Genomic DNA, 26,981 nt, shown 5'->3' with positions numbered 1-26,981 from the left:
AGGTAGAATAAATAGTAATAGAAACTATACAAGCTAGAAATAAACTGAGTTGATTACTACTTAAACTACCTAATAATAAAAATGGACTGCTCGTGTTCATGTTTGAAATTTGACACGGATCACCAGAAATATCTCTGCTTCACTATTGAAAATTCCCTGATTTGTTCCATTATTTACAGTTCCTGATATCGTAGAGGGTCACGATGAGGATAGGGTTTTATGGAATGGTTTCTATAGATATTAAAAGCATAAGGAGAGTACCAGTCCCTGAGAAACACTTCCTCCAACTGTTTTCTCACGTCTTCACCTGATTTCGTTGTACTATTAGGTTTCAATATAAATCCCACACCACATGTATTTATAAAATAATCTCCAGACCAATTTGACGTTCCTGAAATTTAAATTTGCAAAAGTAGGAATTTAACGCCGATAACAATCCTGCAGACAGTCCTTGTGTAATAAATATAAGGAATGGAATTTTAAGTTCTACTCTTCTACGCTTAGTTCTTGTGTTAAAGATGGGTTTCCTTATTTCTTAGTGTCAAATTAAGCAAACTATTTGATTAATTGGTGTTTTTAATGAATTATCATGTATTCTTATTCATATCATTATGTTCTTATTGCATATGATTAAGAGTTTCAACCAATCATAAATGTCCATGTATGTTAAGTCTGGATAAACAAAAAAGACTTTTTGACCTTTCTTGATCGGTCACTCATTGGAATTCTGCTGATAATTCTCTTCTAATTTAGCTAGTTATGAATTCATTATGGACATATGAGACAAACTGTATTTTTCCAAGTCATCAGAACACCTCTTCTTTCTATTCATATAAGTATTAGCATTTTCATTTTCATAAATGAAAATAAGGGAACCCATCTTTAAGCAAGAGGTCCACATTATATTCACAAATATACAGTATGTTTTTGCCGACAGCTGACAGATCTGTGTCAAACGGGTCTAATGTATCTATTAAGATAAAAGACGTAAAATAGCTCGGAAGCTGATAGATCTGTGTCAAACGGGTCTAATGTATCTATTAAGATAAAAGACGTAAAATAGCTCGGAAGCTGACAGATCTGTGTCAAACAGGTCTAATGTATCTATTAAGATAAAAGACGTAAAATAGCTCGGAAGCTGATAGATCTGTGTCAAACGGGTCTAATGTATCTATTAAGATAAAAGACGTAAAATAGCTCGGAAGCTGACAGATCTGTGTCAAACAGGTCTAATGTATCTATTAAGATAAAAGACGTAAAATAGCTCGGAAGCTGATAGATCGGTGTCAAACAGGTCTAATGTATCTATTAAAAGAAAGGTTTAGATAAGACTTACCAATATAAGCATGTTTATCTGTAACCATATATTTATTGTGATTTACTCGAGAAAATGGTATTTTAGCTTGATCTGCAGTATAGTTCACTCGGAACACTTTCTGAAACACAACGAAATGAATTTTGAGATAGTGCTGTCATATACAGTCAAGTAACCTAATTTCGTGCTAACCTATTTTTCATGCATTTCCGGAAAGGGTTAATAATTGACATGCGCGACCTCGCATGACCTCCACATTTGCTTGTTTCGATAAACGTGGGTTTTCTCTACAATATCAGCTATTAGAATGAATCCAGTAGTTTCAAGCAAGGTAAAATGTATTAATGTATACTTTGAAAAAATACAAAATGGCGGATTTCAGTTATTACCAAACGTCACCATTTTTTATCGACCGAAATTTGGTGTTGAATCCTTATATGCACGAAAATAGGTTACACCACTGTACAGTTAATCATTTCTATGACTACAGAAACCAGAGACATCTGGGGGAAATTGAAATAAAGCAAGTAAAAGCCATAATTCATATTACTGAACTTCCATGAGTCAATTAGATCAAACATTGGTTGTTCCTACCAATTTCAATTTTGACCTTATTTTTTATAAGTTTTGAAATTATGAGAATATTATAGGATAGATAGATAGTGACAAGCTGTGCGTGCTCTCATGTAATGAATGCTTTAATTCTAATAACAAAATTTCACCCCCACCCTGAAATATGAGATAATACATAGCGTACTTACCACTTCAATACTGACATTTTTTTTGCTGATTGAGAATAATGATCGTAAATAATTAAACATCTCGTATCTGGTATGATTCCAATGACTGGCCAGCAACCTGACATGTATCGCTCTATCAAACGCAGCTTTTCTTAATGCATCATCTATATTAGGCCAGTAGCTGAAAAAACAAAACACAATTTTTTATGGTCGAATCTAACATCAGTTTGAGCCATTCAAATTTTTAATCAGACGTCTGTGGTTCCTGCAATTCTACAAAATATAAGTGTTTTATGATGTCACTAATAGCAAAATATGCTTTATCACATCAGACCTTTCTTGATTAGTGACATCATCAAACACTTAGTTTTAGTGGAATTTCAGGAAACCAAACATAGAATGAAAATTAGAATGATGCAAATTGATGTTATCAGTGTCCCCAATACACATATAAATTTTAAAACCTCTTTACAATCCTTTTAACTTGAGATCAAAATGCAAAAAGATGTACAGACTACTTGGCTATCTTTTAGGAAGTGGTTAGGACCTCTCCTGTATCGTATTATTGTACTGGTTTTGATGACAGAAGTTAGCCGGACATATCTTGTCTTATCCAGATATACATGATATACAGATCATACAAGTATCACTAGTTTTTAAGAATTTTCCCAATGATAAAAGCCAAATAACAAAAGTTTCACTATGATAATTCTGCAAATTTTTTTTTTTTTCAAAAATTCCAAAATTAACAATCCAAAAATGTATCAGAACTACTCACTTTAAAAATGACATTTTATGTCTAGACGATATCTGTCTGTATATTACAAATGAAGAACAGGTAGTGCCAGATGAAATATTGAAATTTTTAGATGTTTTTATACTGTATTTGTCCTTGTTCCTTGATAATCATTGGTATAATTACACAAGTAATATAAAATATCTTACATATTTTTAACATTATAGAGTGTAGTAGGGTAATAGTCCATAACGGCAATGTAAATATAGCTTTTAGCCTCAGATATTACTGATAATATAGCATTCTCATCAGTTGTCCTCTCTTCTCGTGTTTTTAACCCTGGACACAGTTGGGGAGGGGAACTCTGCAATTAACAAAGGAGTCATTCATTTTCAGTAATTTTTTTCAAAAAGATTATGTATATATTGCAAGAACAAAGATTGCCAAAACTTAAAAATAACCCTAAATAAGTAATACACACTGTTATTTTGAGTGGAAACTGTACTGTCCTGTACTTTCTGGGACACCAACGATTCCCGAGCTTAAGGAGTTTTTTGACGTTAGTATCACAAAGGCTAAGTTTTAGTGAAACTGCAAGACCAAGAGAAGTCCGGAATGGTGCAAATTGATGTTATCAGTGTCTCTGATACACTTAAAAAGTTTAGAAAACCTCTTTACAATCTCTATTCTGGCAAAGTATTATATTATACTTACTGAGAGATAGATATGAGCTGTTTGATTGTCATTATATCTGATGAAATCAGGGTTTCCAATATTAATCTTAGTCAAATATTTAGATGCGTAAGAACTTGGTATTTTTTCTTCATTAGCTAAAAACCAGTAAACTTCAAAAATCTTCATCATATCTTTCGCTAAACAGGAACAGTCTTTTACAACTATTCCAAGTTCTTTAACCTAAAATAATTTAAATTCTATAGTGTTCACAATAAAAAAAAACACATTTGGGTTTATATGATTAATAAACGTAAGTTTAAAATTCTGATGTCTTTATTGAACCACTTTTAGTCCACTCAAGGGCAATAACTCAGTAACAACATTTCGAAACATCCTGCATTTCAGTCAGGATCTTTTGAGCATATATAAGCCTACCAACAAAAGCCTATCCACAATATTATATAACTGCATGGTCTTTCTCATACCATTTGAGTTCAGCCAAGGGCAATAACTCCGCAACGACAAGAAGAAATATCCTGACAATCAAACTCATGAAGGTGTGTAACAGTATAGGTCCTACCTGAGTAAAAGATCTCCAGTCTAGATTAGCACTACCAACATAGAAATGTTTCTCATCAAATATCCACAGTTTGGTGTGCAAAATACCTTTGCCAATTAGCTTGGTCATATTTAACGTTCTTACTTCAGCATTGGCTTTAAAACATGAGTTGAAAATGAATTAAGACTTGTGATATGGCAGTTGTTAAAGCCTAAAATCAATGCATAACTCAAATAGGGTTTAAGAATTGACTTGGCTACAAATGAAGAGATTTATTTCAACAGATTTCTTATGGATTTACATTTTTATAAGTCTCGTGGCATAACATGTCTGTAAAGTTTGAAATGTCGACCAGTCATTAACAAAAGAGACAGCATCCTATAACTGGGGGTACAAAAAGGGAGAGGTTGATAAATTGAGGTAACAACTGTCAAGCACATGGATCTGAAAGGGATCTTCCCAGAAATTATTTTTAAAATTGTTTTGAAGCATTCCGACACATATTTTGGGGCAAAAAGGTATAAAAATCATATTTTAAAATTTCCAAAACATGAAGCAGGGGTACAAATGTGACCCCGCACATCAAACCAGGTATTAAGTAGCATTTGGTGTATGTAGAGCTATTAGTATATTTGAATTCCTGGCATAATCAGCTACATACCAATTCCATCTCAATAGCTTTTTCTGTTCAGAAGATATAGCCAATTTAATATCCAGATTGAGTCCCCTTTTAATACTTCACTGTCAGCTTATTACTGGGCAGTGCAACTTAATACCTGATACGATGTGCGGGGTCACAAATTTTCTTTTGTTAGAGGACAGACCCCCATGTACCCTCCCTGAAAAAAAATCTCACTCACCTTCTTTAGCTAATATTTTAGTATCATTATCTGGATAAACTTTGGACGGTAAATTCTGAACAATTTGAATTTTGACTTTATTTTTACCAGCTTGTAGCAAGGATTCAAACAAGTTTTCACCCTACAAAATATAAGAAATAATTATAATGAAGTCAGTTAATAACACATGGAGATTAGGGTGGTTGAAAAGAAACCAGTTAGGCTACTATTGACAAGCAACTAGTCACTATCAACAGAAGGCACTGGCACAGGGTTAAAGTTGTGTTTAAATGTGTTTTCATGTTAATGTTAAATGAATTAAAATTAAAGAAGGAAATCATGAATGGTTATCATGGTTGTCATGGTTGTCATGGTTAATGGTTGTCATGGTTGTCATGGTTTATATTATATAAATTGATAATGCATTTATAGCTTTCTTTTTACAAAATCTTGAGAGGAACTCGCTGTCAATTAATATTAAAAATTGAATATGTTTTTTGAATTAACAAAATTATGGCTTTGAAACCCTTGATATTTTTGAAACTTTATATGTTAACGAGCCTCCTTTGCATTCGACTTTTCAGTCAGATGTCTGTGAATTTTGTAACCATAGAAATGCTTATAAAAATGTTAATAAACTATTCCTAGCTTTGCTATGGCTACTTAAGATTTGTTTTAATGAAATTGAAACTGCAAGACTAACAGACATCTGACTGAAAATTTGAATGGTGAAAATTGATGCTATCAGTGTACCTCATACACATAAAAGGTTTAGGAAACCTCATTACAATCCCTTTAAGTTAAAGATAACTAAAATACTCACAGGTTTTGAAGTGTCATCATGGTAGGATAAGTCTTTGCCTCTCATTGACCAATAGTAAGAGGCGATATGAATACTGGTATTAGCATTTACGACTAGATCATGTAGTGCAGAGACAGTGGACGGATGAATGGTGGCGTTTTTTTCATACTTTAAACCTAATGGTATACTTTCTACAAGGGTTAGCCTGAAATACAGAAAATTTAGGAATGTTGAGTTTCAAACATCTGCTTTGTAAGATAGCCTAATAGATCACTTTTCAGAATGGAATTATGGCATAAGGCTCTTCTACAATTGAAATAGATGTATAATATCAAAGGATTATGGAATGCTGAGTTTTAAATATCTGTTTAATCAGCTAACAACTAAGTATTATCCCTTCCTAAAATGAAAATATGGCATTAGGCTTATCTACAATTAAAATAATCAGACCACCTCTTTCAACTGTACCTTTACTAATACATTAGAAGGTCCCTTTTTTCAGTTCTTGGCCAAAACTCTTAGCATGATCTTATCCCAGATTATCCAAACCCATTTACAGCTCAATTGATAATAATAATAAGAAATATGAGCAGATAAAATAACAACAACTCTTTTAAAAGAACCATATAAAATCTAAGTGGCCTTGAAGTCACCTCTACTCTTAAAGTTTTCAAACACCCACCAAAATTCTCTTGTCTAAGGATATGAATATATACAGCATCAAATTGTCAAAACGGTAAAATAAGAAAACACGAGCAGGCTACCTTCCGAATCACTGAATTGTTTACATCTTGTTTCAAGATCAATTAAATTTTAATTAGAATTTGATAAATATTTTTCTGTTGTATAAACAAGTGGAAATAACTCTTTATATTAGCAGATTTAATCAGTTTACTTAATAATTACAGTGAAGGGTTTCTGCTTCAAGGAATTTCTGTGGTGGACATACTGAAATACTCCATTCAGACATGGCAGGTAAATGTAAATACATCAAAAACTTTGCATACAGATATATATCAATTTTCATGTAAATTCAATAAAACAATAATTGCTTATTTCTAGAGCAAGGTGCGTAAAAAACCCTGATGACAGCCAGGCATGAATGGCAAATTGAACTTAAACAACTCAGTAAGATATACAACACTTTATGGATAACAATTACTGCTATATTCAACAATGCAAATTTTTGACAATGTTTCTGTTGTCTTTATCAAGCTATTGGTAACATATTTAGGAAATATACAGCAATATCTACAGTGAAAAAGAGGCCTTACGCTGCGGGAACAAAAGATTTTTGTTGTTGCTGCGAATCTCAATTAAAATTCTCTTGTGTGCCTGCGCTTCCGTGACAAGATTATCACGTTGCCATTGCCAACAGGATTTATAATATAAAACCAGTCTGATATTTGTCTCTGTTTGTTTTATCGTCTACAAGACAGACTGTCATCATCCAATCAGATTCATTTTCCTTTCAATTGCACTCTATCATCGTCAAATCGTAGTGGAAAACGATCGAATGGAAACTTTTGTCTACTCATTAGACAGATATTCTGTATTATATACAGTTAAATAAATCATTCTAATATAAAAAATAATAAAATTGGTTTATAGAGAAATATATGTTAAATGCATCATGGAAGATTTACAAAATGTCTGTGCCAAGATAGTTTTTTCTCCATAAACAAAGTAAGAAAATCTAGTTGAGAAAATGTTTCAATCTTTCACCAAGTAAATCATAAAAAAGATGCAGTTTTAGCTTCTGAAAAATTCTTTTTGATTTTCAGATATAAACAAAGGAAAGAAACAGAATCTAGTTCCAGAAAAATTGTGTTCCATTATTATCAAGTTTTTAGTAAATCTATCAAGAAATGAATAAAAATGATTAGGGAATGAATATGATCAAATGGTTTCAGAGCACTTTTGAATTTCTGAAATAAACAAAGGAATGTAACTGAATCTAGCTCTAGAATTTTTTTTTTCTTTTCTTTTCTATTATTTTAACTATCAAGAAGTGTATCAGCTATAATATTTGACAATTCTAGAGAGTATTTTTTTCACTTTCTGAAATAAACAAAGGAATCAAAGAAATCTCATTCCTGAAAATTTTATTCAAAGTTCCTCGGTTTATGTCTATTGAGAGGTGAGTCAGATTTGATATTTTCAAACTCTAGATTAAAATGAATATTTCAGAACATTTTTGAATCCAACAATAATCAGAGGCATGAAACAGAACCAAATTCCAGAAAAGTGTGAACCATTATTGAAAGTTCTTTGGTTTAGATCAACAAATGATTCAGGTTTGATATTTCCATCTCTAGATTAAAATTGGTTGAAAGGTGATTACAGTGAAATGTTTTTAGAACAGTTTTCATGTGAATTTCTACAATAAACAAAGGAATCTAACAAATCTAGTTCCTGATTCCTGTGTTCGTTATGATTCCAAAGTATTTCAGGTCTAATATTTCCCATCTCTATATCAAATTTAGCATTTTTGATTTTCCGAAATAAACTGAATTTAGTTCAAGAAAACTATGTTCCCTATCGAAAGTTCTTTCCAAGGTTTAGATCAACAAATACTTAAGTTTGATATTTCCACCTCTAGATTAAATTGATTGAACAAAATGAAATGAAATGAATGGAGTTTTACGTCCTACTTTTCTGCACCATATGGGCTAATGAAGACAGGCAACGCCATGCAGGGTGCAATGAGGGAAATTTTGCCAGGACAGCGGCATTAGCCTGTTCTTTTTCGATTTCCAACTGTCAAGGGATCAAATTGATTGAACAGTAAATTTGGTTGTGATAAAATGGTTTCAGAACAGTTTTGGATTCAAAACAACCTAACAGAACCAAGCCTCAGAAAACTATGTTCCCTATCTAAAGTTATTTGGTCTAAAACAAGAAATGATTTAGGTTTGATATTGCCACCTCTAGATTAAAATTGATTGAACAGTAAATGTGCTATAATCATTAAGTTGGTATTAACAGAGGTAATTCTCATCAATGATGCTATTTATAGAACTAAACTCAGGTATTCCAGTATGTTATCCTTATATCAGGTTCAACTACCCTGAATTTAAAGGGGACATCCCACATGAGCTTAAAACCCCATCACAGTAAGAATAAAACACACAAGCCAGACGATCTGAACAACCAAACAAAACTCAAAATACAAAACACAGTTGGGCAATATATGTATTAACTTGTTTTCATTTCCACTAGTACTTTTGAGAAGTCAAAAATTGTTTCAGTTTTAATGAAATTAACCACAATTGTGTCCCAAATTCACATACAAAATTTAGAAAACAATCCCTTTAATTTTACAAGACAACATAATATGAATGGTTGTTTACCCAAGAAATAGGCTTGGATAACTAGTCTTATTGAGTTTTGTTCTTTCTCTAACTAATTACCTTAGTTTTTAATTTATAAGACAATTTCTTTTTCATTGAAGCAAGTTAAGTAGAATATTTAAATATTTTCTAATAGAATTAATAAATATGATGTTTCTATGTTTTTAATTTTGTAATTTACTGCCACTAGAGTTAACGTGACCCAGCTGTAAATGGGTACAGAAGTGGCGTTTCTACGCAGAAAATTTGAAGAATCAAAGACCCAGAGAACTCATTTCTGACAATATTAAGGTGCCAAAAACATATCAAAATCTATATCATTTGATTTTGTACAAAGACACTGTAAATGAATCAATCCCTGCTTAACTGAAGAAGGTGTTACTGGGGCCCAGGCCCCCCCAGCTCCACCCTAACCACGGTGCTGCAGCCAGTGCTTTCATTGAATACAACCTAATACCAGCTGGTAGACAGGATCTTAAGGTGTTAACCTTGTAAAAATGGTTGTATCTTTCTTTCTGGGATGTTTCCTTTAAAAACAATTCTTAACAAGTCACTGTGATATAGTTTACATTTTCTCATAATCTTTCAAAACAAACAACATTTATCATATTTACATAGAACTTCTCCAGTTTATAATCTCGGGAATCTAAAACAGTTTGTAGAGCGAATGGCTGATTATTTTCTCATTTTGATACTTCGAAGACAAAACAGCAATTGTGGCAGTGGAATAGCAACAGTAACGAATTGGGTTACCCTCTGCTGGGCTCTGCAGGTGCTCTAAGTTCAATTCCCTAAATTCTTGAAAAATGTCAGATAACTTTCTGGTTTTGATATTATGTAACCTTATCAGATAAGAATTGCATTCTTGTGAATACGGCAATATCAAAAACTCTGATGTGAATAATTACATTGGATTTGAACAGTAAACAAATTTAGATCTTTTCTCACGACAAATACAGAAAATTCAAAAGCCATACAAATATTACAAATCTAACCAGGACTGGCAAATACAGCAGAAGTCAACTGCCCTGGGGCCTTATTCTTGAAAACTTAACTTAAAATGATTTTAGTGTTCCAGACATTTGATGTGTCAATCACTAAAATTGATTTAAAATTTAGTTTTGTTAACCAATCAGATTACTGTATTTCTTAAAATCTGGATTCTATTTAAGTTAAATTTTGGAGTATAAGGCCCCTGGTCTGGAAATACTGAATCATAAATCTAAAACCCAGACCCAGACAAGGCTGGCAATTTCAGTTAAATCAACTGCCCAACTGGAAATACTGAAACCAAAGATTGAACAACAGAATTGAGATCCAGAAAAGACTGGTAATTACAACCAATTCAACAGCCCTGATCAAACCAAAAAATTTACATTCTAGATTTCTTCAGATGCTACTGGCAAATACAGTGAATCGCTAACCCTGATTTGGAACGAACCTTATCTATTACGACAATAAAAGAATATGCAATGTATCTGGTGTGATGTTACAACATAACAATATAATATATACAACTCATTCTAAACTGAAACTCTACCATCTATTAATGGAACGTGGCCAATAACTCACTGGTGAAACAATAAAATTATACCTTAGCCACTTTTCTGTCAAATAAAACAGCAGATCTGAGGGAATAGAGGAAGAGTTGTTCGAGTATCTTAATGAAAATTGCATATTAATTCTTCTTCTTACAAGCTATTAACCTCAAATTACCTGGCAATTACAGGATGTGCGTTCTTCTATTAAATTGAATTCTAAAATTTGATAATAATTTCGTAACAGATTGTGATAGCTTGTAAATTAGTGTTATCAATATTTTAGGAAATAAGGACAATTATCAGTATTATTAGTAAAAGGGCAGACTTTCGGAGGGACTGGTTGTGGCATCACAGTTTTTCTTATTTTAGAACTTATAGCACTTAATCACCTAGCGAAAATCCAACTTGACACCGACTGAACTATTGATAGCAGATTATTGGATCAGCATCATTGATGATAAGGCTGAAAACTGACATTGGTGAAAGTACTTTCGGAAGCAATGGTTGTGAAATTAGCATCTTCTTACTTTTGAACGTACAGTAACTCATTACCTAGCAGACGACAATCAAACTGGCTACTGAACTAGTGATATCCAGCACATTATCGGAAATAATAACAAAAACCTTTATCAATATCTAATATTTTGAGATCTGATTTGCGCTGACTTTCGGAAGCACTGGTTGCCGCATCAGAATTTTTTGTACCTTCGAAATCACAGTGCTTAGCGGACGACAATCGAACTGGCTACCGTGGTAACAATTTAAGAAATTAACAGGGAACTATATAAAGTTTCTTATCATGTAAACTGTGTTTGCAATTGGAAGGGAAAACTAAAGGAAAACTGTAAACTTTAATTTCTCATATATAAGACATTAGCAGATATCAGACGATTAGAGAGGTACATACAAACATTTACGAGGAAAAGATATAGAATAAAAACACACAAGGTATGTATATGATCTCTGCTTTCTAAACCTTGTTCTAATCTTATCTGAGGGAAAGATATTAATTACAATAACTTCAAATTTAAACCGATAAAAACTATTTGAACTTGGATTGAAAATTATGTTATAGCTGATATTAAAGAAAAAACTATGGGAATATCTCAAAAATTCTATCTTTATGTGTTTGATTTAACTTCTTTCATGTGAAATATGAGGGTATTTGGAATTATCAAGAATCAAGGATTAATTTGGACAATAACATCAAGAGAGAAAGAAATAGGTAAGTACTATCAAAAGATGACATTAAAAAATGTTGATTCAAATATACATTTGATACAACATTAATTTAGAAACACACAAGAAATAATAAACAGTTTATCACAGTCTGGTGATTTGTGATTCAGGTTACAATGGATTATAAATGTAAGTACTTTCAAAAGATAACTGTAATCTGCATCAAATTTGAAATGCTACAAGGAATACAGGGCAATAAGCTTATCTTTTGGAATCAAAACGTGTGAAAATATTTATAATAGTTATAGTAGAATGCGTTTAGATTATGGTGTAACAGAAATAGATACAAAATACAGGTAGATTATTTACCTTGTTACAATAATATAACAGGTTAAATGCAACTAGAAATAGTTTCTCAAGTGACTTTGTTATGGAATAAAATACCAGTAAGCTTAAAGAAAATATTGTTTCAAAATGTAAGTCATTTAACAGTATATTTTTAAATCAAGAAAATTAACATGTTTTTATCAAGAAACTTGTGAACCATCTTCAAATGGATAATCAGCTTAAAAGAATATCAAGAATTAACGTGTGAAATAAATAAAAAAAAAATCCATTTAACAATTTTTTAGTAAAAGAAAACTAGCATAATCAAGTAATTTGTGAACCATCTTCGATTGGATAATAAGCTTAACAGATTAGCAAGAATTAACCTTTTAACTTCAGGATAATCCATAAATTTCAATTTCAATTCAAAGCGCAGAACAAATTCTTATCATAAAGAGTTGAAATAGTTCATTGAGTGATTTCTATCTTCACATCTTTTAAAAACAAGTAAGATTTAGTTATCAAATTATACCTATTTGACCTCTGACATTACATATCTTGACTGGTATTTAGAGTCTACATCTTTTAGATACACCTCTTTCCTAGCATAAAGTGCTCCTTGGATTTATATAAATTGCTATAAAACTATTCATGTTTGGAGATAAGAATTAAAGGGGCAGATGGGACATTTTTTTTGACCAATCATACTTTAGTCTCAGAAACGAGAATGTTTTAGCTAAGCCAATCAGTAATAGTGTTCACAGCTCAGTGCCGAAATCTGAGTCTCCAAATCTATGTGTGTCCAGAATTATCTGCGTTTGAATGTTAAAATGACGACTGTAATATATAGTAAAGACATATATAGAAATAGTGAGTAAAATTCCTAGTTTGAAGTATTTTTAAAGGAATTATGTAATTTTCTAGTAATTCTGAAGACTATTTACATATATTCAAGACTCAAATCAACCCCCTCAAAATGTTGCAGCTGTCCCTTTAAGATATAGATTAATAATCGTCATTTGTATCTGGTAGTTATTTCTTATCTATAGGTTAAACACCTTTCTTAGTACTAAAATATAATACTGTTAAACTATTCATGTTCAGAGATAGGTACTAAGATAAAGATTAAAGATAGTGGACCACAGCCATATACACCCACCACGGCATGCCGATGGTAAATATTCAAGATTTTGGGGCAAGGGCAATAACTCTGCTTCTAACGGTCGAAAATAGCTCAAATTCGAACTTGATCTTCGTTTAGAGCGTTTACAAGCAAATGTTGACAGATGGACCGACAGATGGACAGGTGTGCCGACAATATACGTCCTCATAGAGAGATGTTGGCGTATAATAATATTCATAATTTTTTTGAGTCATCTTTTAGATACCCTTCATTTCTAACACGAAATGGTCTAACAATTTGTCTTGTAATCAGGGGCTATGATTTGTTGTATTCACTCTGATACATTCCAACCAATTTCCTGCCTTTACAAACTTCTGTGATACAAGAAGAAAGGCTATTGTGGTGAAGATATTCAACACTGTTCGTAATAGGTTGACATTGTGATGCAGTTCATAATAGAATGACATTGTGACACAGCTCTTTATAGATTGACATTGAGACGCAGTTCGTTATACCTTGACATTGAGATGCAGCTCGTAATAGCTTGGCATTGAGACACAGTTTGTTATAGCTTGACATTGAGACGCAGTTTGTTATACCTTGACATTGAGACCCAGTTTGTTATATCTTGACATTGTGAAGATCGGACATAACACGTGTGCCAACAAAATTCTATATTTATCAATAATATTGGGCAAAGTAAATTAAAAGAATTTGAATAACACTACTTACTTGCAAGAATCATTACAGATATTGGCAACTGGTACAGCGTCTACCTTAATATAGTATTTTAAAACTAAACCTAGGACTAGAGCTATGCCTAGTAAAACTAATGGTAAACAACACAGTTTCAATGTTCGTCTACTGATACAACTCTTCTCTTGTGAAATCTCTATTTCATGTGTCTCCTTTTGTGAACTTTGAATTAAACGGTCACTTTCTCTATTTACTGACATCTTGTTGGATCGCAATCTGGAAGTAAAATGAAGTTCATTTAAATAATCTGGAACTTGCAGCTTAATGGCATCTTCACAATGTCAAGATACTATGACCTACAGCTTATACCTTGACTGCAATAGCCATCTTTATTGTAACACGGATTGCAGCGATTTGATTGGATTGTACACTAGCAAACAGAGGCTGCAACAAAAAGTCTGTAAACACTAAGCCATTATTTTTACAGTCTTTTTGTTGGGGCCTCCAATCAAATAGCTTCATTTACAAACTTCAGTACCAGTGATACAAGAAAAGTGACTATTGCAGTCAGGGTATTAGACAAAGTTCATAATATCTTGACATTGTGTTAAGGATTGAATGTTTTCAATTGCATTCGTTTGTTAAAAGATAGTTTGCCAGGCAAGGTAATATACGTTCACTGGCAGCTTTGAATTTAAATAAAAATATTTGGCAGTACAGTACCAATTACCAGTATGATATATTCAACCTTCAGACATACACATCTTTTGAAGTCAAAATCATCAAAATCTGTCAAGAATTGGGCCTTCTAGAGTGTTTACAAGCTAAAACTTGAACGTGTTTTTAAGAACAAGGGCAATAATATTTTTTGATTTATCTGAATTACGTAAGGGCTCATATTTGGAATTTTTTCGTCAAAATCCATCAAGAATTGTGCCTTCTAGAGTGTTTATGTGCTACAAATTGAACGCATTTTCAAGTACAAGGGCACTAACTCATACCAATTATTTTTCGATTTTTCTGATTTTCAATAGGGTTTATCCTTAAGTGACAAAGAACACTCACACCAAGTTTCGTCAAAATCTGTCAAATATTGAATCTTCTAAAGTTTATGAGCCAAAAATTGAGCGCATTTTCAAGAACAAGGGCAATAACTCATACTAATTATTTTTTGATCTTTCTGATTTCAAATAGGGTTCATCCTTGGGTGATACTACACTTCATTAACCTTGCACTATTTTATTTGTGTCGTTGTGTATTCATACGTCATCGTCAGTCTAGCAACGTAGGGGCGGGGCTTAAAGTTAATTGACAGGAGTTGTGTTTTTCCGACTTTTCTGACAATAATAATCTATCTATCGAGATTTGTTCCATCCATCGTCTTGTCTATTTCTATTTGAAAGTTTTTGTGTATTCATACTCTGAATCCCAAGTTGTCACAGGAGATGACCTCATTACATCATTATGTCATCAGTGATCAATAAGGAAATTTGTTGTTCATAAATAAATGAATGCAAATTTTTCACATGCAGCACTGTAGCTCGTGACAATAAAATCTAAATTTATGATGATCATTAAGGGTAGCCTACAGTTCACACAGCAGAAAGCGCTCACTCTTACCTGGCTTTGTTCTTCATTTCAATCTTCAAATAACCCAGGATAAAAATTGAATTTCCTGTATGTGTAGGCTTGTGATCATAGACTTATACTCCTGGATTTTGATATGGAAAATGTACAACTAACTAGACATGAAATGAGTCGTTAGCCATTCTGAACGATTCAATAAGACACAAAAATAAACCTTACTAAAGCTTAAATATTGATTAAAATTGATATGTTAAATATAGATATTACCGGTGTTTTTTCCTGTATTCCTACTTTCAATATTAATATTTCCTGGTAAACCTACTGTTATCAATTTATACTCTCAAGTTTAGGAATATTTTTTATTATGTTACACATGGCTTTATAGCTAGTCCATTTGTTAGTATCAAGTTATATTTCCCTATAGATGTTTTTGTTTGAAGAAAAGAAGGGCACCATGACATTGATTGAAATTTATATACATGTGTTGGCGTGTACAAATATACGAATAGTTAAACTTATATTTTTCATTCATGAAAAGAAATTTTTGTGAAGTTTGCATACTTGCAACAAATTTATCTCGATTTATTGAGAATTGAATACGTAGTAAAAAAAACTAGAATTATCTAAAAGACATTTTTAGCACTTGGCTTAGTTTCTAGTCAGTCTAAATGGCCCAAGAATATAATATGAGTAACAGTCCATTAATAATGTAAAATAACTGAAGGGAGCCAAATATTTATACAAAACAAAGTCATAAATATATTTCATACCAGTAGCCTAATTGGCTTGAAACCAACAATTCCTATTATTGTTAGTTTATCAAGTAATAAAAAATAAAGAGGAAGTCCACACTATGTCATAGTCCACCAGTGTCACACTGATACAAAGACAATGAATCATAACACATGACAAATAAACTCCCCTTCCTACTCACACAACTTACAAATTGCTGGTTAAAGGAAAAGACAACCCAACTCGCTACTGACTGAGCTATTCCACTGCCACATGGTATATCGAGGAGAAAGCCTGCACCAGGCCAACTCTCAGAAGCACTGGCACTTGCATCTTTCTTACCTTGAGGAAGATCCAAACCCGTGATTGAAAATAATAAGGCAGCACTGGCACAGTTTGTTTTCAACTAGATATTTATCATAAATAAGCACAAGAAAGTACCGGTATGGTAATTTTGAAAGGTTATGATATGGTATAATTTAATTTAGTGATAAGGGTGACTGAAAGTAAAAGTTACTATCAGGCAACAATTTACTATTCAAAGTATAAGATATGATATATAATGAGGCAAAGTCCAATGAAAGTGTCCATAAATTAGGTTAATGACCCCTCTTAACTATTATGACTATCACTAAATGAGTCGCAATGTCAATGGCCTGCATTTTGTTTCTAGTATAGAGACCAATATAATAAGCCAATTTGGAAATATATACGTGCCCATGCACAACATCCTAATCAACTTAGTTCTACCTCACAATAAAGAACTTCAATTTATGCAGTCTTTGGAAAGGGATTTGATACAAAGGGTTTACTTCATTCCCAATTGCCAGACTCTAATTACCGCATGAACTGAGGAAACTTGCTTTCGGCAACTTTCTAAAAAAGGATAACTGGCAATGTATTTAATCTTTTTATATTACATCCTTTTCCTGTGTTAAATCAATGTTGTTTATTGTGAGGTTGAAGTAGGGAAATGATCACTTATAGTTCCGAATTGGCTTCTTGAAAACAATTATTATTAAATAGGATGATTGTGATTAACCATTACTCTCTGACAATTGCTGAATTAATTTTTATCTGTCATCTCACCAAATTTCAAAAATAAAGTTTTTACTAAGTAGTTCCATAAACTGTTGAAATGTCTTTGCGTCTAAAGAAATATAACTTTTAATTTCAATAACTTTCCAATGGAAATAAACACTACACAGAACTGAGGCAATGGAACATATTGATCCACACTGGTGTTTAAACTTGCATTAGCATTAAATCCCTCAAACCCATTGCTTTTTTTCATCCAGGATATCAGGCTTTGGTTTTTTAAGTTCAATCTCTATTCCCATGAGTTTGCTGACACTGATGATCGAAGGAATCTTGTGCAAAATTTAATTATCTACGTACCTCGTTTGTTTAACTATAAAATGTCCATTTACATCTCAAGTCTTATGACAAAAGCACTAAAAAACCAGTTTCTAATTTTGATGCTTCCGCAATTATTCAATTATGTTTTGTATCACATGACTAGGCCTACAGACTACAGTCAATTCTCTATATTGTAAAGTTATTTAAATGATAAAATTTTTTATGTCGAAACATTCTTTTGTTCATTATGAAATAAAATCGAGCCATTTTTTTCATTAGAGGATTAGATCTACTCTGATGTTTAAAAAAAATTCAGCTTATAAATATTGCGTTATTTGTTACAAACTCAAAATGTCTAATATGATTCCTAAAAATTAAATGGCGGATGTGAAAAGGGTTGAAAAAGCGTCTATGGTTTCAAAACAACTGTCAATCAACACACTATTGAAATTTTAAAATTTTAAAGCTGAAAATGTGAGTGGATTATGTTTATGTTTTGAAAGGTTTCGATGGATAGATGATCATAAAGACATGGCCATAGTTTAGCAAGCTCTAACATTTGACACAATTTCGTCATTCATTCTGTATCAGTGTCAGTGTATCTTCATACATAACAATCAATTAACCATCGCCGGATGCCCCATCTTTATAAAATATAAGCTTAGTGTATGCCTATAGTCAAAGATTAGAGTTTACAGGATTATTATGATATTTGAAAGCTCTTCAGTTTTAATTTTAAAAATTCGGATTTCGCAACACAACCAGTTCAAGGTTCGAGCCAGTTGAGCCAAGGATTTCAACCTTTTCCAGTCCCACTTGACTTGATTTTCTTCCCTATTCTTTGATATCAGAATCTTCAATATCTCGAATACTTGTAGCCATAGGCATATTTCCTGATACCGGTATTGTTAGTTCTTTGATAAGATATTTGATATTGTTTTAAGTGTTTATAAAGTAAACATTGCAGTAAGTAGCCAGTAGGGGAGAGCATTAGCTTCACTTTTACTGTGTATGAGCTTTATAGACAACTGAACTTAAACCAAAAATAACTTGGATCATTAAAAAACACCTCCCGACTATTTTTTTTATAGATCTTTTAACCAATGTTAAAGACAACTTGCGGTCCGATTTTTTTTATCTGAGTTGTCTTGATTCAATCAAAATAGACCTTAGAATGAAAAGCTGTTGGTACTGGCATCAATTGATATGTGACTATCTACACGATTTTGTCATTGATAATGTATTAGTCAAATAATGACACAGACGTATTGTGACATTAAAAAATATACTGATATTACACATAAATTTGGACTTTGGACTTGATGTAAACAAGACTAGGCCCACATATAAAACATGATAATATTTTTCTCTATGCAAAACTTTAATGGATGCCTTTGTAACAACAGACTTGACAATTAAATCTGTATATTGTATACTAATGTATAATAACATGTTCACACAAAAACCTATTGTTCATGCCTATACACGACAGATTTCAGCTGACAGTGCAGTGTTTTCAATCATATTTGAAACTTTCGATAGGGATTATATTGAATTAAGGATAAAACATAAATAAGACCAGCATTAAAGTGTAAATTTTCACATTTTTTTTATAGTTTATTTGGTCTGTATTGTCTCTGGTGATTGTTTATTTTTTCAAGATTTTTATACATAAATTGGTGCATTAACCTTTTCCATGGCTACCGTAAATATTTTTTAGTTCTTTTTTTCAGAATTGATATATCAGTTGAGCAGTATGATCCCTCATTGTGGGTAGAATCTCAATTCTAACATGGCTGATAAGGAGAATAAAACAGTAGAAACTTCCCAAGTTCAAGAGGAGCGAGATTCCAAATCTAAGGAAACATCGAGTGAAATCAAAGATGAAAAACTCAAGAAGTTTGAAAGGACCAAAAAAATATCTGAGAGTGAAAAAGTGTCGTTAGGAAATTCAAAATCTGATAAAGGATCTAACAAAGTTGAAGCAAAAGATGTAAAGGAAAGTAAGGCCAGTGTTTCAGATGTGAAAGGTGAATCTAAGGATAAAAAGGGAGTTGATGCCAGTATTTCGGATGTGACTAATGAAACAAAAAGTGATTCAAAAATTTCTGAATCAAATGACAAGAAAAGTGAAGTTTCAAATGTTGGTAAGATAGACACTAAGTTAGAGACATCAGAAAATAGTGGAACTGATAAAAACAATGAAGATGAAATTGGTAAGTTCACATTTTCTTTTAAGTCTTTTTACAGCTGAGGATGTACAGGTGGTGATAGATTTATTTTTTTTATCGATTTCCATTTTTTTTATAATTCATTTCCAGAGTTGTTCATCTAGAATTTCAGGGCTGAAGGAATTGCTTTTTTATTAACAGACCGAAAGGACTGGCTTCTGAAATTTATTGAAGAATTGCAGGCCTTAATGATTTTCAATTTGGGGTGAGGTGGAGTTGCCTCTGAAGTTGCAGACATCTAGGACTTGCTCTCCTCAACGAATTGGAATTTCAGACTGTGCAAAGCAATAGTCACATGCATGGACACCTTGTTACAATAATAAATATTTTCTCAATTATGTTTTACTATATTTTTCAGTAGAGGAAGTAGAACTTTTAGATTTATCTAATTTAAAACCAGAAAGAAGAAATAAACTATTCCAGCAAGGACTAGACTATGAGAAGGCCAGTCAGACAGACAGTGCTTTAAAATGTTATCTTAGTTGTTTAACAGGATTGAGAGCTGATACTTATTTTGTTTTATTACCACAATGCCTTAGAAATGTAAGTTGTTATATGTTACTTTATGCTGATTTATGGTTGATTTTTTTCTCTCTCATTAGCTAAGATGTCAACTTGCCAGTGATGCTTGGTCTTATCTTCAAATATATGTTTATCAAATTGCATCAGAGTTATTGCATGCTTTATGCTTATGAATTTCCATTTTTATACACCCACATCTCTCTATGTGGACATATATTGCATAAAACGAAGATCAAGTTCATTATTGAATATTTACCAACCGCATGCCATGGTGGGCGTATATGGCTGTGGTCCACTATCTTGATATATACTGCTACAGCCCTGTGTCATTGCCTTTTGTTGAACGTTAACTTGTTACCTTAATAAGCTTACCTAATCTCTGTGAAAGTTGATAATAAATCTGATGAAAGTATAGTTGAAATTGTTTATACCTATATGTACCTTAGGGGATGTAAAACCATGTGAACAATAAATTCCTTTTGGAAGTCATTTCAGCTTGGTAGAGGTATACACCAGAGGTGATCTTAAGACATTCCAATTCTCATTTCACCTAAATTTAAATATTAATGTTCTTTATTTTGTAGATTGCTGATATTTATTTTAAAAAAGAAGAATGTATCCTTTTAAAACTATTTGAAAGTCGCAATTTTTCTGATTTCAAGTTCATATTATAAACATACCTTTTGTGATCTTCCAATATTTCACTTGATATTATTGATGCCTGTATAAGGATTTAAGATAGTTTGACCTTAACAATTAATACAGATGAAAAAGCCATATTATTTATTCAAGCTGAGAAACTGTACTATGAAAATGCTTTAATAGATACCACAGAAATCCAGAATACATTAGGTAGGTTATTTCTGTCCAGAATAAGGCTAGAATAATGGTTTTATGTGTATGTGCATGTTATGACGTCACTATCGCAAAAGCTTCTAATAATACTTAACGACATGTCAATAGTGACATCATAAAATGCTTAGTTTTAGTGGAATTGCAAGAACCACAGACGTCTGGCTGAAAAATTAAATCGTGCAAATCTCTACTATCAGTTTCACATAAAAAGATTTAAAAACCTCTTTACAATCACTTCAATATCTCCATTTACTAGTGTGAGGCTCGTCTGACAGTAGATTCATATATAAAATTGTAGATGATATTTCTAGTATTTTATTGTAGAGAAGTTACGAAATGACCAATCTACGCCCGACACAACGGAACCAATTAATGAAGATAGTGTAAGAGCTGATGAATACGAGAATTTAGCTAAATTATGTATGGATCAAAAACAGTAAGACCCTTTTACTCTTATTTAATATCTGTCAGTTCCTCATATTGTCAGATAAAGGTCAGTTCTGTATTTGTTATTTTATGCACCAAAATGTATAACAATAATTTGATTAAGAATCCTGTTGTTTCTTTTCAGACCACATCTTGCACTAGAGTATGCTGGGAAGGTAAGATGTCATTTTTGTTGAACATTATCTAGATTTGGTGATGAAACCACCGAAAAATATTTGCATAAATCCTATTATGTACCATTATATTGCTTGTTTGGTGCATTTTTGTACACTAAAAAGAGCAAGCTTGTCAAATAGGGGATTGTATTATTGACAATGTCAAAATTGTTCTCCATACGCTATATTACCGCTTTTATCATAGTGCCAGTGTTATGCCAATTTGTTGATTTTTCGATTCTGACAGGTGATAAGTATTTGTTCGTTATGGTGACAAAAATTTTTCTAGATATTTTGGAGGGTGAGAATGGTTGCATATTGTATTCGAAATTATACTGTTAATGTCTTTAAGAAATTTCCCTTTCAGGCCACAAAGATACGCCAGCAGATCTACGGCAATGATCATCAGACAACCAAAGATAGTTTAGATTATTTCGCTACACTGTATGCCGAAGTTGGTAGAAAGCAGTATTCAGGTAGAGTTCAAATCCTTCATACTGTAATTTTTCCTTTTTTGGTCCGTATTGTGGCACAAATTGAAGGATTTGTTGACAAGCATAAGTGTATGATACAAATGAGTCTTGTGGCTAATGGTTTCTTATAGTATTTTTTCAAAAAAAAAACCTTTTTTAAGTTGACAGTGCAACTTATTAACCCATCAGTCTTGAAAATATATCAATCGTGTTACAGATTCGATGCATCATTTATCATCGGAATCAGATCAGGATTATAAAGATGATTATCAGAATATATCACCTACTTCTATATTACGACAACGCAGAAGAAAATCTCTCGATACATCGTATGGTATGTTAATTTATATGTCTCTTTATATACTCACTGTTACCCCTGACAACCAGTAGCTTATCAGCCCTTTTTGATTGTGCACATAGCTAATATTGTTATTATCTTCAAATGAAGTGAAATGAAATAAATGGAGTATTACGGCCTTCCTTTTCTGCAGCTTGTGGGCCAATGAAGACGGGCAACACCATGCAGGGTACAATGAGGACAATTTTGCCAGGACAGCGACATTAGCCTGCTCTTTTCCGATATCCAACTGTCGGAGGATCTTTAACGTGCACAGACTGTAGCACACAGGGCCATCCGATTGACCAGACTCTTAATCCGTCTCCAAATGAGCTATAATACCAGGGTAGATAGTTTCAAGGTGTATTAATGAATAATAGAATTAAAAACCATTGATTTAAAAGTTGAAAATTGATTTGAAACGTTATTTTTACTTTACTGAATAAATTCACAAATTTGAATTGTTTATAATTTTGACAGAGAAAGAAAGGAAGAAGACAGTAAGATTTGGTGAACCAATAGAAACTAGAATTCTTGTTTATGGTATGTTAGTTTTCTCTTGTAGAATAAAGAAGGAAATTGTTGGGAACTTTTTGTGTGTGCAAAAACCTGTATTTTTCATGTCCTGACTTATTAGATGGGAATTCTTTTGGACATATATCCTCAGTCCTGTCCCCCATGTCCTTAATAATTTTAGGCTTCTCTGATGCTTAAGTCCGATTTGTCGAAAAGTCAAGCATGTAGTGCTCAAATATGACAATTAAAATCCTTAATATTGTTGGATGTAGCACTCAGACCTTGTTTTCATGATACTGTGCAAGAATTCTTTAAAATAACATATATCTATTTTTTTTTTTACAGAGGAGAATATACCACGAAGTTTTACAGTATTATTTTTCTTATTCAGTTTTTTAGTGATGTTAATATTAGGAACATGGTTATTTTGTGTGATGAGAAACGATCACGTCTGCCGGTCGTTCTCGTCAGAAATACAGTATCTATATAATAAATTCCGTTATTTTATCTATAACTATACTGGTAGCAAAAAATTCAAAAATTAATCTTAATTTATTAACTTAAAATTCCACTAATATGTGTTGCAAAAATTAAATTAACAAACTTGACAATGAATTTTTAGTTGAAATATTTTGATTATAAGAGAGTGAAAGAAAAGCAAAATGAGAAAAATACAAAATTAGGGATCACATCAACACAAGGACTGTTGAATTCAACAGGTATAATAATTCTGTAATTTGCAAAAAAAACCAAATTTATGACTTTTAATTTGGTATTATGTTGTGGATTTAGATTTCGGATGTCAAAAGTGGGGCCTTTTTTTGAAATTTATTATTTGTCTGTATGAATTCAAAGTCTTTTGTAGAATTTCAGAGGTCAAAAATAACTTCAGAGCCGTGTTCTCCCAAAATCTCGAGGGCAAGAATTTGAGTCATATTCTGGATTTTAGAAATTTGTTTTAATTTATTGAATATATTTGTATGAAAGTGAGTTAGAAACTAATTGAGTAACTAAGTGTTTTAATGTATTTTTAGTAATAATTTGCTCACTAACTTTTGAGGCTGGGACCATTTAATAACATGTTTAATATACATGTTTTAGTCTATGTTATATATTTTAATCTATAACTTATATTTTATTACCAATAGTTTGGTATTAGTAGAATTTTACAACAATGCCAAGTTTGTATGGTTTCCCTAACAACACTGTTAATTTGTTATAATATGATGCTGGTCATTTTAATGATTAATTTTTCCTGAAAATTTTGTCCAATTTCAAATGATGTTGTTCCTAAGACCGCAGACATTATATCTGGACGTGACTGGCAAATACAGAAAATCAACAGTCCTGTAACAGTTCCTCCAAAAATCTTCCGATAAGATTTTGTCATAAGTGTAATTTTACATCAAGAAATACCATACTTTTGCGAAAAAGAATAGCAAGTCTTTTAATGAAATGAGACCCTATGCTCAGTACTACCAAAGATAAGACTTTGCCATAGTGAATATACCGATAGCTTTAATAATTGTAACAGTAGAACCAAGAATCTAGAGATATACCTCAGCTTCAATGATACGAATATCTTGTCCCACTTTAGATGTACTTGTGTATGAATTTTAATGGAGCAACTGTTAGCATATGACAACTACCTGACTGTTTATTGTTATTTATTGTAAATACTGCTGCACTGGTTTGAATAATTTTCACATGTAATTGATTTGAGGACAATGTTTAAGCAATGCTACCAATCTTAGATAGTTGTTGTATAGTAAAAGCAGCATGTTTCCTGTATTTGGTTTAAAGGAACTACACGATAGCTGGAGAACCTGAACAAGTTTTGGAGCACTTTCGCAATTTCAAAGTTAGAAGTAGAGTTTGTTTGACATATAAATAACCCAACCTTCACTGGCTTGTAGAGAAAATTCTGCATAGTTCATTTACTTACATTTGATTTAGATGCAATATTGGCCTCATGGTGCACGCTTGCAATACATTTTAATATTTTTTTTCCAACCTTTTAGATGTTAGATATTTGGTTTGTCTATGCTATAAGTTACTTCATATTTAGGTGTGCCATATTTCTTTCTGTTCTATGTCTCTCACCTACCAATCACGTATTGAGCACTATTGTCCTTTTAGTTTTGTAAATATTCTATAAACTGAGTTGAAATCTATTTGAAAGGTTGTAAAGAGGTTTTAACCTTTATGTATATCTTTGCCATTTTGGCTTCTATTTGCATCATTCCAATTTCTGTCAGATGTCTGTGGTTCTTGTAATCATGGAAACGCTAAACTGTACACTATTCGACTATGGTTTAGTTTAAGGGGAATTGCATGAAAACTGAAATTGTGAAATTTGATGTTATCAGTGTTCCCTATACATAAAAAGTATAGAAGACCTCTTTACAATCCCTTAAACTAGAAACTGCTGTAAATTCTTTGCAATCCCAATCCTCTTTTACCGACTTGTTTTCATTTATTTTTCCGTCCATTTTTATCTGTATTACAGAAGTTCACATACTTCAAGGCAAAAAGCTCAAGAGTTAGTTGAAAAGTACTAACAGTCTTATTTTATGATCCATAATTTTTTTGGTGGATAAATAACACTTCTGTACACTGTTAAAAGCCATGGTGTTCCAAATTTTAGCTAAATTTTCTATTTTAAGGCACTTAAATATATATTTCACGATCATAATTCTGCAAATTTTGTCTTTGTGGTTTGGTTTGATGTGTTCTGTATATTGTAAAGTTAGATATTGTCAGTTATAAGTGCACAATTCAGCCAAGAGTCAATGACTCCAGTCCTTTAACCCTTTCAACACTAGCAGTCTGTTAACCGGCCACACACTTCCGCAATATAAACCCAGTGTTCAAAGGGTTAATCCACTTAATCAATGGCATCAGTCAATTGCTAAAGATATTTTTGTGACTTTGGCTTAATTATTATTCCTAATATTAAGAATTTGGTCTAAATCATAATTCTATTAAAATATATCCAATATCTGCAATACAATAGAAAATGTTTTCAAAACATATCCTTTAGAATTCCATATCAGAGTTAAATATTACCTCACATTTTTATGTTCCTCTTGTTGACAAAATTGCGTCACAAACCATCTTTAATATTTAAGCCACGCCCCTCCTTTGGTAATATGTTAATTTATGTAAATTATCTGTGATTAGTAAATTGATTTGCATTGATCTATTGTTGATTCACTAAAGAAAAGGCTAGTCAAGCAATTATTCATGCACTCTTCAAATTATGAACATTTTACTTTATTTTGAGGTAGAAATATCTCTGATGACTGTCTATAAGATAGTTGGATAATGTGATTCTACTATTGATTATAAATAGAGGATATTTTAGAACTTTGTTATTTATTACTAATATATTTATGTTTGCTATTAAATTACTTATCAAAAATCTGTCTTTATCATACCCATTAAAATGAAAATCTGAGTCCTTCACAAACACGAAATATTGTAGTCGATCGTTTTCAGCGAATTGGCGATAATAAAGTGGGGATCATGCAATTGAAAGGAAAATGAATCTGATTGGATGATGATACTTTGTCTTGCAGACGATAAAACAATCAGCGACAAATATCAAACTGATTTAATATTACAATTCCTGCCAGCAACGCAATAATCCTGTCATGAAAGCGCAGGCATATGTGAGATTTTACTCAAGATTCGAATCGGGGACAAAATTGTGACCACCATTATATCAAACCTAGATTTCAATAAATACAGTTCTCATTGGATAATAAAACTATATTTAAATTTGATTATGGTGATTGAAAAATGCATGATAATTTGAATGATCACAATGGACAAATCTGAATGATGATGTAACAGAAAAGTAGAAAATAAAATTATGCA

At 32.1% G+C, this 26,981-nt stretch overlaps 2 protein-coding genes across 2 annotated transcripts; one reads left to right on the top strand and one right to left on the bottom strand.

Moving 5' to 3' along the window:
* Positions 1–173: 173 nt before the first annotated feature.
* LOTGIDRAFT_119020 (hypothetical protein) lies at positions 174–5,873 on the bottom strand (the record flags this gene model as incomplete). The annotated part of the gene is made up of 8 exons (XM_009057471.1): positions 174–391; positions 1,337–1,436; positions 2,077–2,236; positions 3,001–3,155; positions 3,506–3,706; positions 4,047–4,180; positions 4,886–5,006; positions 5,688–5,873. Coding segments are annotated over 8 exons (1,275 nt in total), but the record flags the coding sequence as incomplete, so codon positions are not given.
* A 13,482-nt stretch (positions 5,874–19,355) lies between these two features.
* LOTGIDRAFT_161619 (hypothetical protein) lies at positions 19,356–23,644 on the top strand (the record flags this gene model as incomplete). The annotated part of the gene is made up of 10 exons (XM_009057470.1): positions 19,356–19,779; positions 20,153–20,337; positions 20,901–20,931; positions 21,082–21,168; positions 21,496–21,607; positions 21,743–21,773; positions 22,141–22,249; positions 22,464–22,580; positions 23,064–23,126; positions 23,445–23,644. The coding sequence occupies 10 exons, from the start codon at positions 19,356–19,358 to the stop codon at positions 23,642–23,644; spliced, it is 1,359 nt and encodes a 452-aa protein (XP_009055718.1).
* Between the last annotated feature and the right edge of the window lie 3,337 nt (positions 23,645–26,981).

The sequence above is a fragment of the Lottia gigantea genome (genome assembly GCF_000327385.1).
Source record: "Lottia gigantea unplaced genomic scaffold LOTGIsca_30, whole genome shotgun sequence".
Classification (NCBI taxonomy): Eukaryota; Metazoa; Mollusca; class Gastropoda; family Lottiidae; genus Lottia; species Lottia gigantea.
Note: the sequence above shows the minus strand (reverse complement) of the source record. Positions and strands in the feature narration are given on the sequence as shown.